The 14169-nt window shown below is 59.4% G+C and overlaps 1 protein-coding gene across 1 annotated transcript in view; it reads left to right on the top strand.

Moving 5' to 3' along the window:
• The window catches only part of MAN2B2 (mannosidase alpha class 2B member 2), a 30932-nt gene that overhangs the window by 8675 nt on the left and 8088 nt on the right, over positions 1-14169 (top strand). Inside the window, exons 4-11 of the mRNA XM_059682947.1 lie at positions 1-71; positions 701-789; positions 1808-2012; positions 4917-5115; positions 6296-6486; positions 7030-7191; positions 9492-9617; positions 11104-11381. The exon at positions 1-71 is cut by the window's left edge and continues 102 nt beyond it. Coding sequence (XP_059538930.1) covers positions 1-71; positions 701-789; positions 1808-2012; positions 4917-5115; positions 6296-6486; positions 7030-7191; positions 9492-9617; positions 11104-11381 — 1321 coding nt within the window. The remainder of the gene's footprint in view (positions 72-700; positions 790-1807; positions 2013-4916; positions 5116-6295; positions 6487-7029; positions 7192-9491; positions 9618-11103; positions 11382-14169) is intronic.

The raw sequence follows: 14169 nt of genomic DNA, 5'->3' as shown, positions 1-14169 counted from the left end.
TGGCGGGGTTCAACGCCCATGTCATCTCCCGGATCGACTATGAGCTAAAGGAGGCCTTGATGCAAATGCAGGTGAGTGCTGGGCGCACCCACCGCTGCCCCCTTTGGCCCTAGGAAGCGCCTGTCCTAAGGGAGGTGCCCCTGCAGGGCTGGGCCGCACCTGAGCAGAGAAGCAGGGGCTTAGGGTCAGGAGAGCAGCGGGAACCGCCCCTAGGAGGCAGGCGAAGTGGTGGAGCTCCGGTGGGCAAGGGAAGTAACACTTAGGAGCGCCACCAGGGCCCCTGAGCACGGAGCACGGAGCATGGAGCATGGAGCACACTTCCCTGGTCAGCGTGTCTGCTCTCAGCCGCAGGCAACTCTGGCCGAGTGCAGCTCTGCGGTCTTCCAAGGCCCAGAATCGAGTCGCTGGGGCGTCGGGGAGCCTGAGTGCGCCCCAGAGAGAGGCTAACAGGACCAGGATTTCCTCCCCGCGTGTAACCCTGAGCACGCCCGGCCCGCTGAGCCGTGGAACGTGGGCTGCTGCGCCGTGAGCGCGATGAGCGCCCTGTGCCTGAGGGCGGCCCCGGGAGGTGGCCTGCTCGAGGGCAGATCCACACCTCATGCGGCTTTGGGGGGTGAGGTGGGGCCTCAGGAGGAGGCAGCGAGGGAGGCCTGTCCACGCCACGCGGGCCCTCAGCCTCGCTGGTCCCTCTGGTTCGCAGGAGATGCAGTTCGTGTGGCGAGGGTCCCAGTCCCTGGCGGAGCGGCAGGAGATCTTCACGCACGTCCTGGACTTTTACGGCTACTGCTCGTGAGCGCTCGCGTGCCAGGCCCCCTCTAGGCACTGTCCCTGCACGGCCTCAGCGGTGACCCCCCCCCCCCCCCCCGAGGGAGACGCACCCAGTGCCCCATGTCACACCACGAGAAACTGAGGCAGAGCTGTTCGCCCAAGGTCCCCACGGTTAGCGAACATTCGGACTGGGTTTGGTTCAGGCGCCAGCGCCCAGGCCTCGTGTCATGGGTACAGCCAGCCCCTTTGCACCCGCGAGGCCGGGCACAGGGTGGCCGTCCCTCTGTGAGTTGGAGAGACCAGCAGGCAGGCTGGAGGGGCCGCTGGGAGAGGGACGCCCGCGGGCTCACTGCCGGCGTGGCCGTGGGTCAGGCCCGCTCCGTGCCTGGCACGGTTTCTCGCGGTTTCCCACCAATGATTGTCATTGAACCCTCACCACGGCCTCCAGTACATGTTACCCACGAGATCCTGGTCCCCCAGGTGCCTCCGTGCTGCCCAGCGAGGCAGGGGCCAGGCTCATTCTCAGGGTCAGAGCCGTGCCAAGCGTGGGAGCCGGGTGGAGGGAAAGTGCCGATGCGGCGTCTGCCTTTGTTGAACACCACGAGGTTTTGCTCACCAGGATTGTTCCGGCCTTAATTTTATTTTCTGAAGCATTGCGTTAAATCTTGTTATGGGTGACACTGAGACTGGAGTTGAGGTGGCCGCTTCCCTGGCCCCAGCCTAGGCCCAGCGCTGGCCATGGCCCTGCACCCGTTTTGCAGGCTGGGAGGTGCCCGGGGAAGGAGTGATCCCCTGTGGAGGAGGGGACGCAGTGGCTGTAGGCTCCATGGGAAGCTGATGACGCGGGCCCAGGGAGGGGCGGCCTGGACTGGAGCCCCCTCTGTCCGCACAGCTCCTGCCTGCCCACCCCTGGCCTGCCCGTGGCGCTGGTGGGAGGTGGGGTCACCGAGGAGGGTCTGCAGGTCCTGAGCTGCCCCATGGGCTGCCTGAGCCCTGCCAGGCCCCGGGGACCCCAGGCGGCTTCCCTTCTTGGGGTGGGGCCCCCTAACCTTTCTCTCTCCCGCAGGGTAGGGTATTCCTGGGAAGGTGAGGCCCCGTTGCTCACACAATTCCAGGGTGAGGAACACAACAACCTGAATGACCCCGTCACTTTGCGCAACGTCGAAATGTACGTGGAGAGGTTTGTGTTGGACGTGAAGTCGCGGGCCCGCGGGTATCGGACCCCGCACATCCTCTGGCCCTGGGTAAGCTGCTCCCAGGCCCTGGTGTCCGCCTCGCAGCCACTCCGGGCTCGTGTTCCCCTCAAACCGGCCGGTCTCCACCCAGGCGCCGGGCCGGGCTGCCATCTGCCCACACTGGGCCTCACCCCCACCAGCTCCTTCCACACCCTGAGCTCACCCAGCCCCTGCCCTGAAGCACAGCCCTCGCCCGCGCCCGCCTCAGGCTCCCACCAGCTCTGCAACGTTTTCACTGTGACGGCCTCTCTTGTTTTCTTTTAGTGCCATTTTTGTCGGTTTGCTCTTTTTATTTGTGATTACCTTTTTCTACAGGTGCAGGCATTAAAAATAGTTTTTGAAAAAAATAATTTTTGAAAACTATAAAACTCCATACATGATGTCAACAGGCCACTTGAAGGACATATTTGATCTAATATATATATACAACTTTGGATGAGGCTCGAGGCATAACTTAAACTACATGTAGGCAATAAAGAAACACAATAATGAAATGTTTGCTTTCTCAACAGTTCAAAATAGAATGTGATGCTTGCAGGAGCACAGAAACACCTGCCTAAAGTATCTGCTGTCCAGGCCACAGAACCCCAACAGTATCATCCTGTGCCCTCCCTTTGTTCTTTTTTATTTTTATTTTTATTGATTTCTGAGAGGAAAGGAGAGAGAGAGAAACATCAATGATGAGAGAGAATCATTGACTAGCTGCCTCCTGCACGCCCCCTACTGGGGATCAAGCCTGCAACCTGGGCAGGTGCCCTTGACCAGGAATCGAATGGTGTGTGTGTGTGTGTGTGTGTGTGTGTGTGTGTGTGTGTGACCAGGAATCGAATGGTATGTGTTTGTGTGACCAGGAATCGAATGGTGTGTGTGTGTGTGTGTGTGTGTGTGTGTGACCAGGAATCGAATGGTATGTGTTTGTGTGACCAGGAATCGAATGGTGTATGTGTGTGTGTGAGAGAGAGAGACCAGGAATCGAATGGTGTGTGTGTGTGTGACCAGGAATCGAATGGTAGGTGTGTGTGTGTGTGTGACCACATTGTTTATCCATTCATCTATGGATGGACACTTTAGGTTGCTTTCATGTTTTGGCTATTGTAAATAATGCTGCTATGAGTACGGGTGCATATAACTTTTAGAATTAATGTTTTGTTTTCTTTGACTAAACACCCAGAAGGGGACTTGCTGGTTCAGATGGGAGTTCTATTTTAAATTTTTTGAGGAATCTCCACACTGTTTTCCATTGTGGTCGCACCAACTTGCAGTCGCACCAACAGTACACAAGGGTTCCCTTTACTCCCCCTCCTCACCAGCACTTCTCTCTTGTCTTTTTAATGGTAACCATTCCAACAGGCGTGAGGTGACATCTTACTGTGGCTTTTGATTTGTTTATTATTATTTTTAATCTTCACCTGAGGATATTTTTCCATTGGTTTTTTAGAGAGAGTAGAAGAGAGAGGAAAAGACAGAGAGAGATCTCAATGTGGAAGAAACGCATCGATTGGTTGCCTCCTTCACAAGCCCCGACCAGGGCCCGGGCCGGGGAGGAACCTGCAACCAAACTATGTGCCCTTGACCGGAATCGAACCCGGGACCCTTCAGGTTGCAGGCCAACACTCTATCCACTGGACCACACTGGCCAGGGCAATGTGGTTTTTGATTTGTATTTCGCTGATGGTTAGGGATGCTGAGCCCCTTTTCATCGGGCCCGTTGGCCATCTGCCTGTCCCCTTTGGAGAGATAGCTACTCAAATCCTTTGCCCATTTTAAAATGGGATTGTTGTTTTCCCGCCTGAGCTCATGGTGTGGTAGTTTTAATGTATCGCTGAACTCAGTTTGCTAACATTTTGTTGAGAATTTTGCATCTATGTTCATCGGGGATGGTCACCTGTACTTTTCTTTACTTGTGTCTCTGTCTCACTGTGGGACCAGGGTAACGCTGGCCTCGGAAATGAGTGTGGAGATGTTCTCTCCTCTTCTATTTTTTGGGGGAAGATTTTAGGAGGATTGGTATTAATTCTTCTTTTAATGGCCTTAACCAATGAACTCATGTGGCCCTGGAGTTTTGTTTGTTTGGAGCTTTTTGATTACCGATTCAATCTCCTTACTAGTAACGTCTGTTTACACGCTCCACTTTGTCAGATTCAGTCTTGGTAGGTAGTAGGTTTCTAACAATTTTGACTTTGCTGTTTTGAAGGTGAAGTGAAGGGCCATAAATGTGAGTTGTGGCTGGTTCATTGTTATTCACAATTCCCACAGCACTAGAATGGATGGCTCTGATGAGTAGTAATACTAAATGGCTTTTAGAAATGCCAGGGAGTGAAATAAGTCAGGGGAAGACAAAATACTGTATGATTTCACTTACAGGATAGGTAAAATTTAAAAACACAAAACGCGTAGAAAAAAAGAGATCGAATTTGTGGTTGTCAGAGGTGGGGGGTGGGGGTGAGGGAATGGGTGAAGATAGTCAAAGGAAAAAAACTATTTTTAAAAAAATATTTTTATTGATGTCAGAGAGGAAGGGAGAGGGAGAGAGAGATAGAAACATCACTGACGAGAGAGAATCATTGATCGGCTGCCTCCTGCACGCCCCACACTGGGCATATGCAACCTGGGCATATGCCCTTGACTGGATTCTAACTCGGGACCCTTCAGTCCACAGGCTGACGCTCTATCCACTGAGCCAAACCGGCTAGGGCAGGAACAAACTTCTTATAAGATAAAAGACAAACAAGTCTAGGGGATGTACAACCTGATTTAGAGAAAAGAAAGAAAAAGAGAGAAGGAAACGTCCAGGAATGTAGCGGGGGAGCTGGTCTGGGACGTGGATGGCCCCGTGGACAGTGGCAGGTGCCCCGGGCCGTTCTGTGGGGCTGCGCTCTGCCCTCAGGAGGGCCGTGCCGTGTCCTGCCACAGGGGTGTGACAGGAAGTTCTTCAACGCTGGCGTGCAGTTTGCCAACATGGACCTCCTGCTGAGCGTCCTCAGCACCCAGGCCTCGCAGCTGGGCATCACGGTGGAGTACGCCACGCTGAGCGCCTACTTCCGCGCCGTGCACGCCCACAACGCCACCTGGCACGTCCGTGGCCACCAGGACTTCCTGCCCTACTCCTCAGGTACCGCCTGGGGGGCGGCAGTTTGGTGCCAGGGTGGGGCCCCCCTCAATGTCTGCTCTTCCAGTCTGGAGCCTGGCCCGGCCCCCACCTCCCGGTCCCCGTGGCCGTCCCGGCCGCCACACCGACGGCCGGGCTCCCAGCTCTGCCCGCACACAGCAGGTTCCTGCGGGCGGCCCTCCCGTCTCTTCCGGCACAAGTTCCACTGTCTGTGCTGATGTCCCTCCTCCCGGAACCTTTCCTGACACGGAGGCCGGGCCAGGGGGTCTCCCTTCCGTTCTCCATGGTCCTGCTCGGGGGCCGGGTGCTTCACGCCTGTGTCCCGGCGGCCGCGGCTGCGCTGGCCCCTCACGGCGCCGCCAGGGCCGGAGGCTGCGGCCTGAGCCTGCTTTGTGGCTGCGTGCACCTCACGGACTGGCGGTGCCGCAGCGAAACCGGGACAGTAATGGCGCTGCGTCTATCGAGTTGTTCAGGCGAAGCGAAACAAGGAAAGCTCGGATCCTGGGTCCCGCACAGGGCAAGGGCCCGCAGATGTAGCGATGAATAATTATGGCGCCATTCCTGGTCCTCCTCCCTCCCCCACCCTCCCACCCACCCACCCACCTTCCCTCCCTCCTCTCACCCACCCTCCCTCCCTCCCTCCCACCCACCCTCCCTCCCTCCCTCCCTCCCACCCACCCTCCCTCCCTCCCACCCACCCACCCTCCCTCCCTCCCACCCACCCTCCCTCCCTCCCTCCTCTCACCCACCCTCCCTCCCTCCCACCCACCCACCCTCCCTCCCTCCCACCCACCCTCCCTGGGCAGCCAGAGGGACGTGCTGAGGCAGGCCTGTCCTGGGTCCCCCATTGTCCCCAAATCACATTCAGAGGCTGCAGTGCTCAGACCTCTCAGCGGGGCCTGCCCACTCTCCTCCCCTCCCTCCCCTCCCCCAGGCCTCCCAGGCCCCTGGTTCAAGGCTGAGCCAGGCCTTCCTGACCCTCCCCGGGCTCCCCTGCCCCCCAGCCCACCCAGGAATCCTCTTCCCACCTGCCTAGCCCCTCCAGGGCTCTGGGGCAGTCCCTGGCCTGGCTGGGGCAGGAGCCCCCAGGCCTTCCGGGGCGGGGAGCAGGTGACCCCGCCCCTCTGGCCCCAGCTCTTACGGGGGTGGAGGGCTCACACCCCTGCTGGCCCTTGTCTCTCAGAGGAGTCGCAGGTGTGGACCGGCTTCTACACCTCCCGCGGCCCGCTCAAGGGGCTGGCGAGGCGGGCCAGCGCGCTGCTGTACGCCGGGGAGTCCATGTTCACGCGCTACATGTGGCCCAGCCCCCGGCGCCGCCTGGACCCCCGCTGGGCCCTGAAGCAGCTCCAGAAGCTCCGCTGGGCCGTCTCCGAGGTAAAGTCGCAGATGAAATCACCGAGGGCCCCCTGGTGACCAGCCTGGACGAGGGGGGGGATGGGGGAGGAGAGAGGGCGGGGGGGGGGGGGCGCGCTGGATGCAGGCCCTGCTCTGCTGTGTGGCCTCGAGCATGGGATGTTCTGAGCCCTAACCTCGCCCTGTGCCATGAGAACACACGCCCACCCGGTGGGTGGGGGCAATCGAGTGCCATAATGTGCAGGACCCCCTTGGCCCTGCGGCCACACAGCGCCGTTTGCATCTCGCCCTGCCGCGGCGCAGGGACTGACTGAGCCCAGCGTGTCCGGGGCGCCCAGTGGGAGTGACGGCCCTCCCCAAAGTCAGCTGGTTCCGCAAGGTCAGGCAGGCACGTGCCAGCTGCTCGCCTCCCTGCGCCGTGGTGCCCCTTCCGTAAAGGGCGAGGGACCCACCTGCGCCCACACCTGCTGAGCGGAAGGGCAGCCAGGGCCTAGCCGGCGCGGGGTCCCGCCAGCTCTCGGCGGGCAGGCCGGACCCATTCTCCCCTCTCTGGTGGGGCGGCAGGTGCAGCACCACGATGGCATCACCGGGACGGAGGCCGTCAAGGTGAGGGACATGTTCGTGCAGCACCTGAGAGCAGGGATGCAGGCCGTGCTCCAGCTGATGGCCGCCATCGTGCTGGACCCGCCCCGAGACTCCCCAGGTACGCGAGGACTGCAGGGTGGGGTGCGGGCTGGGGATGCGGACGCTCTGGTCCCTTCTGAGAAGAGAGCCTGGGGGCCGGGGGCGGGGCCTGAACACCTGACCTCATGTGCCCTGACCTCGCCTGACCTTGGGCAGGTGAGTCACTGCTCCGAGCCCTCGTTCCCGCTCCCTGCATAAGGGAGGGCTGAGGGCTGAGGGCTGAGCATCGGCTGGGCCCCTCCCCAGGCTGGCTCCTGTCCCGCCTCCCACTCTGCCTGCGAGGACTGCTCCTGCCTGCTGTTCTAGCGAGGACACGGGGAGACAGCGCTGCGGACTCCCCAGGCCATGCAGGCGGGAAAGGGCTGCACCCCAGGCCTGCGCTGCCCTGTGCTGTGCAGGCCTAGGTGACCCCGGGAACCTGGCGCGGCCGGGCCCCCGCCCCGGCCAAGCGTCAGCGTGGGCACAGGCACCCAGTGCAGCCGGTGGACCCAGACCTTGACTGCGAGGGTGTGATGAGTTCACAGTGACAATCACACCCATCTGATGGGTCTGAGGGGCTTCAAACCCACAGGCCCCCACCCTCAGCCTGCTCTCCGCACCGGGCCCTTCTCCATGTCACTGCTCACCTGGCCTGCTCCCCGACCCCCGTGCCTGTGTGGGACCCCATCCCACCTTCAGACTCTGGGTGGCCCGGGGGCCGGGAGCAGCACAGAGCGCCCGCCTACAGGCCTGGGCTTGGTGGGAGAGACGGAGTGTCATGGAAAGAGTAGGACAGGGCAGTGACCACACTGCCTGGCAGGGCAGTCCCTGCCCACCCGCTGGCATGGGCAGTGGTACAGCAAGGGGTCAGCGGAGACGACCGAGTGCTGGGGTCCAAACCTACCAGGTCCAGGGGTCCCCAAAGGTGTGGACGGAGTCGGCGAAGAAGGAATGACACAGAGACAGCGTTCAGTTGATCAGCAGCCTAGCCAGGATCTCCAGCCAAGTTCTGGTCAGGATCTCCAGCCAGGTTCTGTGTCCATGTTCTCTTGCTAGGTTCTCCAGCCAGGTTCTCCAGGTTCTCCAGCCAGGTTCTGTAGCCATGTTCCCTCACTAGGTTCTGTCCAGGTTCTCCAGCCAGGTTCGGTCACCAGGTTCTAGTCAGGTTCTCTTGCCATGTTCTATCCAGGTTCTGTAGCCAGGTTCTGTCTCTAGGTTCTTCAGCCAGGTTCTCTCGCTAGCTTCTGTCTCTAGGTTCTGTGGCCAGTTTCTGTCCAGGATCTTTTGCCATGTTCTCTCCAGCGAAGTTCTTCTGTCTCTAGGTTCTGTGTCTAGGTTCTGTCTCCTGTTGTCTTGTTACATCTGTATTTATACCAGTTGATTCCAATCCTATCAATCTCTATTCCAAAGGTTAGGGCGTTTCTTATCTCCATTCCAGGGGGTAAAGATTATGTAGCTTAAGCATGATTGTTCGTAGTTAAAGTGATTAATTACCCGCCTGGCACTTAGTTGAGGGGTTTTATTCCCTCCCTAACTTCAGGGGAAAATCCCTACCTGGGGAAACAACCTTTCTCAGAGAGGTGCCCTTGGTTAAAACACATAGTGCCAAGAAGGTGAGCAAACATATTAAGAACAGTATGCCATATATGCCAGGTCCCTTGAAACAGCAAGGATGGACCGGATCCCGGCAACCGAGGGGCACCGCAGCCCAAGGGAGCGGCCGAGCGGGGGCGGGCACTGGACAGCGTGTGCTGTGCGCGGGCTCACAGGCGTGGTCAGAGCTGGCTGCACGTGGGGCACACGAAGGGACAGAAAGGGACTCGGGTGCATACCCGGGCGTCTCGCATGCTGGGCTGGGCAGCTGGACTTGACCTTCCAGGCTCCAGAGAATTCTCCCGTCACTCTCCGTGCCGGGCACTCAGAGCCTCGGGGCGCGGCCTCAGGAGCTGGGCTGCCGGGGCGGCGACTCTTTCTCTGGCCTCCGTGTCCTCATCCACAGGGTGGGCTGACCGGGCAGGTGAGCAGGGAGCACACGGAGCCTCCGCTGTCCAGAGGCACTGGGGACAGGGACACGGCGACGAGTGGTGTGGAGCGCCCTGCAGGGAGCATACCCCGTCCCTGTCCCCTCCCGGGAGCCCTACAGGGAGCACACCCTGTCCCTGTCCTCTCCCGGGAGTCCTGCAGGGATGACACCCCATCCCTGTCCCCTCCCGGGAGCCCTGCAGGGAGCACACCCGTCCCTGTCCTCTCCCGGGAGCCCTGCAGGGCCCGCTCTCGCCTGCCTGTTTCTCCATCACCGAGGGGCCCCCCACGGTGTCGCCTGAGAACAGCAAGGAAAGCCCACCCTCCTTGCAGGCTCAGAGCCCAGGGGACACTCTGCCACGGTCTACAACCCCCTGGCCCGGACGGTCACCACTGTGATCAACCTGACCGTGAGCTTCCCCCACGTCACGGTCACGGATGAGTCAGGCCGCCCGGTCAAGGCCCAGGTAGGGGCGCGATTGCTGCTGCGGACGCACTTGCTGTTGCTGACACCTGCCCGGGCCAGGCGCTCGCAGGGACACCGACAGCCCGCCCTCCCTGAGGACATCCATGTGGGGCGTGTCCACTGCGGGTCGGAGGGATCTACCCAGGGGACCGACTCTGGGCCTGGGCAGCTGACGTGGCCACAGGTCCTGGGACAGTCCCTCCCTGGAGGGCCTCGGCGTGGCCTGCGCTGTGGGGGCCGCTCGCCCCGCCCTGAGCGTGTGTTTTCTAATGTAAATGCCCACTTTGCGAGGGAAAGGCCTCCCTGTTCCTTAAGGGGGTGGTTTATGGAGGTGCTGATTTCAGGGCTGCCCCTCGGCCCAGCACCCAGACACCAAGGGGCCCCCCACTCTGAGTGTGTGGTCCAGTCTCCTCTCCTCCCCTGTCTGGAGCCGGACCTGGTGCCCCAGGCACCCCTCCTGCCATCCTGCGGGCCCTTCCCTGGAGGTGCCACCCGTCAGTCATTCAGCAGACACTCCCCCGTGCCTGCTCTGGGCCTGGCTCTGGGCTGAGTTCTGGGTCTCTGGACACGTCACTGTGGGGAGGGGAGCGGATGCTGAAGGGCCAGGGAAGGCATGGCGTGGTGCCCGGGAGCCAGGGCTGCAGCCCCCGCTGAGACCGGAGGCAGGGGAGCTCCTCTGAGCAGGAGGCCCTGGAGGAGGGGTTGGTCTGTGCAGACCCAGCACGGCCCCCTTCCCACCAAGTGCAGCACCGCACAGAGTAAATCACTGACCGGCTGTTCTGGAGCCCCTGCCACGTGCCCGCGCTGGTCTAGGCACTTGGGTACTATCCCAGCCAAAGTCCCTGCCTTCTAGCCAGAGGGACAGGCAGTAAACCAAAGGAGAAAGTGCAGACGGTGGCAAGGAAAGTCACTGGGGAGGCTGCGGGGGACAGACGCCTGCAGCGTCTCACCAAAGGCTGGTGGGAGGCTGTGTGGGGCCTTCCGGGGTGTGCTGACGGGCCTCCCCAAAAGGCCTCCCAGTTGCCCTAAGAGCGAGGGGCATGGCCAAATGGGCCCCGTGTCTCCTCCAAGCCCCCTCCCCAAACCAGAGAAGGGGGACAGAAAAGGGTCCCCCCCGAAAGTGTCCCTCCGTGGGAAATTGGAGGATGGAGGGAGAAGGTCGCCTCCTCCCGGGAAGGGGTCTCCGGCAGAGGGAACGGCATGGGGAATGGCTCAGGGGCAGGAAGAAGCAGGAGTGGGGAAGGCAGGGCAGTTGGTGGTGCTGGTGCCAAGAGGGAGGGAGGCAGGGGAGGGAGACGAGGCCAGAGCTGGAGCCTGCTGAGCAGGGAGGATGCAAGGAGGGGAACTCAGCTCAGTTTGATGATGGAAAGACGCCCTGCCTCCTGGGTAGTGAGCGCCCTGCACAGGAGGGGGGCATGATGAGGGTTACTGCGGAGACGAGTCGTCCAACCCCAAATCTCTTTTATGTTGAACATTTGGCCCTGCAGGTCCAGAGATCGAAGGAGATCCCACATAAATATGACTTGTATGTGCTGACCACGATTCCGGGCCTCAGCTACCGGTACTATAGCGTCAGGCCCACCGAGCAGGCCCCGGAGGGCCAACAGGCAGCAACCGCCACCATGGCCTTCACCTCCAAGCTTGACCGCAAGCCAAGAAGACTGAGCACCAGGCCCTGGGGCAAGAAACTGGTGTCCGTGAAGAATGACTGCTACACTGTCTTCCTAGACACGGACACCAACCTGATGCACAGCATCTGGGAGAGGTGAGGTGCAGCCACTGCTGGCTCTGAGGTGGAGGCATTCCCTGAGGCCCGAGCTGTCACTCCCCCACTGGGGACTTTATTTCCTCTCCTGGCTGGGGGAAAGGCTTGATGGTGGTGGAGGTCTTTCAGCATTTTGCCATCTTTGTTTCTAGGAGGATGAGTTTTGGCCAGTGCAAAAAAGACTTTCTTAAACTTTTTCATTCCAGAGCTGTTGATCCTGAGGAAAAAGGGATATTGAGGGACCGCCACCCCAGGGAATAAATATAATAATCATTTTACCCCCTTTTTAAAATTTAGTGAAACATAAAATTCATTAATCTATTCACTCACCCACCAAACTATCCATTTACCCACCTACTCACCCATCTACTCACCGATTACACCTCCATTCTTCTGTATAACCCGCCCCATTTATCCACACACCTGTCCCATCCATCCATCCATCCATCCATCCATCCATCCATCCATCCATCCATATCTCTACCCATCCACACATCCATCCATTGAATCATTCATCCATTCATCCATCTGTCCATCCACTTATCCATCTATTTGTCCATCCATCCATCCATCCATCCATCCATCCATCCATCCATCCATCCATCCATCCACTAACGCATCCGTTTTTGCACTCAACCATCCACATATCCATCAAACTGTCTGTTGATCATCCCTCCCTCCCTCCCTCCCTCCCTCCCTCCCTCCTTCCTTCCATCCAATCACTCATTCAGGAGCTACTTTCTCACAGCAGAGAGGGCAGCTGACTCCCAGGAAGGTCTCCCTGGAGGTTTGGGGCCAACCCTGTCCATGCTCAGGCCACAGCCTAGCTTTCATTCGAGCCCAGCTCCCTCTGCAGAGCACCATGTCCATGTCCTGAAGTGATCTCCAACCAGGAGTGGGAGTGTGGGAGAAGGAAAGGGGGGGGAGGGGAGAAGAGGGAGAGGAGAGGTGGCTGTGAGTGAGTGTCACCAGGAGCTCAGCCCCAGGCGGCTGTCAGCAGCTCTGCAGGCACAGAGGTCTGGGACTTCCCTCCAAATGAGACCCTTCGCGAGAGCTGTGGCCGGTGGGAGGGTTGAGAGCAGGCAGTGGAGGGGAGCCACAGAAATGCCCTGAGCATGCTCCGAGGTCCCTGGTCAGGTGGAAAAAGGTGGAGTCAGCCGCTGGCTTTGGGTCCTTCCTTGCTCGGTCCTGCACACCATCCGGAATGCCCCTGCGGGGGCAGCTCCAGCTCGCCACTCCTTTCCCCCAGCCCTCGACGCCCACACCTAAGCCAGGACCCACTGCCCACCTCCTGGCCCCTGTCTCCTGTCAGCTGCTTTAGGAGAGGAGAAGGGTGTTTCTCACTGGGATCCCTGAAGTTCCAGTGAGCTCACCGCAAAGCACATCTGGCGCATTCTCAGAGAGGAGCTGCTGGAACTGGAGTGGGGGTGCTCAGAGGAGACCCCGGGAGCCCGGCCGGAGGCCTTGAAGGGCCAGAGGATCTGCTGGCACAGATGAGGGGCATTGTGCCGTAGAAGGGAACGCCTGGGCAAGGCCTGAGGTGGATCAGGGCTGAGCTGCTGTAATTCACACACCATCCCATTCACCCACTTACCTGGATGCATCTATGATTTCTAGGATGTTCACGGAGTTGTGCAAGTGTCACCACACACATTTTTAGAGCATATTCCTCACCCCAAAGAGATGTCTCATGCTCCCTGTCTCCTACTCCCCGCAGCTCTAATCTCTTTTCTGTCCCCCTGGATTCGCCCTATTTGGAGATTTCATAAAATGAAAGCAGACCACATGGGGTCCTTTTGGGACTGGCTTCTGTCACTCAGCATCAGGTTCCCAAAGCTTTATCCGCGGTGCACCCTGGATGCGCACGGCGTGCCTTTTTCATGGCCCAGTCATACTCCACTGCGTAGCCACACCAGTTCATTTATCCAGCCCACAGCGGACGGGCACTTGTGCAGTTCCCACGTTTTGGCTCTTCTGAGTTATGTTGCTGTGGCGATGCCTGTGCCTGGATTTGTGTGCGTGTGGGTTTCCTTTCCTGGGTGGATTCCTCAGAGCGGAGTCACTGGGTCACAGGGCACATCTGTTACGTTTGAGGAACCGGCAGGCTGTTTCCCACGGTGCCAGCTCCATCTCCCAGGCCCCCCTTAGTGTGTGGGGTCCCAGCCTCACCGGTGCCTCCTGTCTCTCTGCTGATGGCGCTCCTCAGGTGTGACGCGGCGTCGCGTCCGAGGGGGTTCTGACTTGCGTTTCCTCGCTGACCGGGGTGCTGGCATCTCTCCCGAGGCCTGGCGGCCACCTGTATATCTTCTCTGATGAAATGTCTGGGCAGATCCTTTGTCCGGTTTGAAATTGGGTTGTCTTTTAAAAAATGTGTTTTTATTGATTTCAGAGAGGAAGGGAGAGGGAGAGAGAGAGAGAGAGAGAGAGAGGGAGAGAAACATCCATGGTGAGAGAGAATCATGGATCAGCTGCCTCCTGCACGCCCCACACTGGGGATCGAGCCCACAACCCGGGCCTGTGCCCTGACCGGGAACCCAACTGTGACCTCCTGGTTCACAGGTCCACGCTCAACCCCTGAGCCACGCCGGCCGAGCTGAGTTGCCTTTTTATTATTCGGTTGTAAGAGTTCTTTATCTTTTCCGCATGCAAGTCCCTGCCAGGTGTGGTCTGCAGAGCTCCCGTTCTGGGTGACTTGTCACGTCCTTGGGGGCGGCCTGGGCCCAGCTGGGAAAGGCCCAGATGCACAAAAAGGAGGCTTTTCTCTTCCCTCCCCTTCGGAGGGCAGAGA

This window comes from Myotis daubentonii, chromosome 1 (assembly GCF_963259705.1).
Source record: "Myotis daubentonii chromosome 1, mMyoDau2.1, whole genome shotgun sequence".
NCBI classification, from domain to species: Eukaryota; Metazoa; Chordata; class Mammalia; order Chiroptera; family Vespertilionidae; genus Myotis; species Myotis daubentonii.
This window is presented reverse-complemented; position numbering and strand designations above follow the sequence as displayed.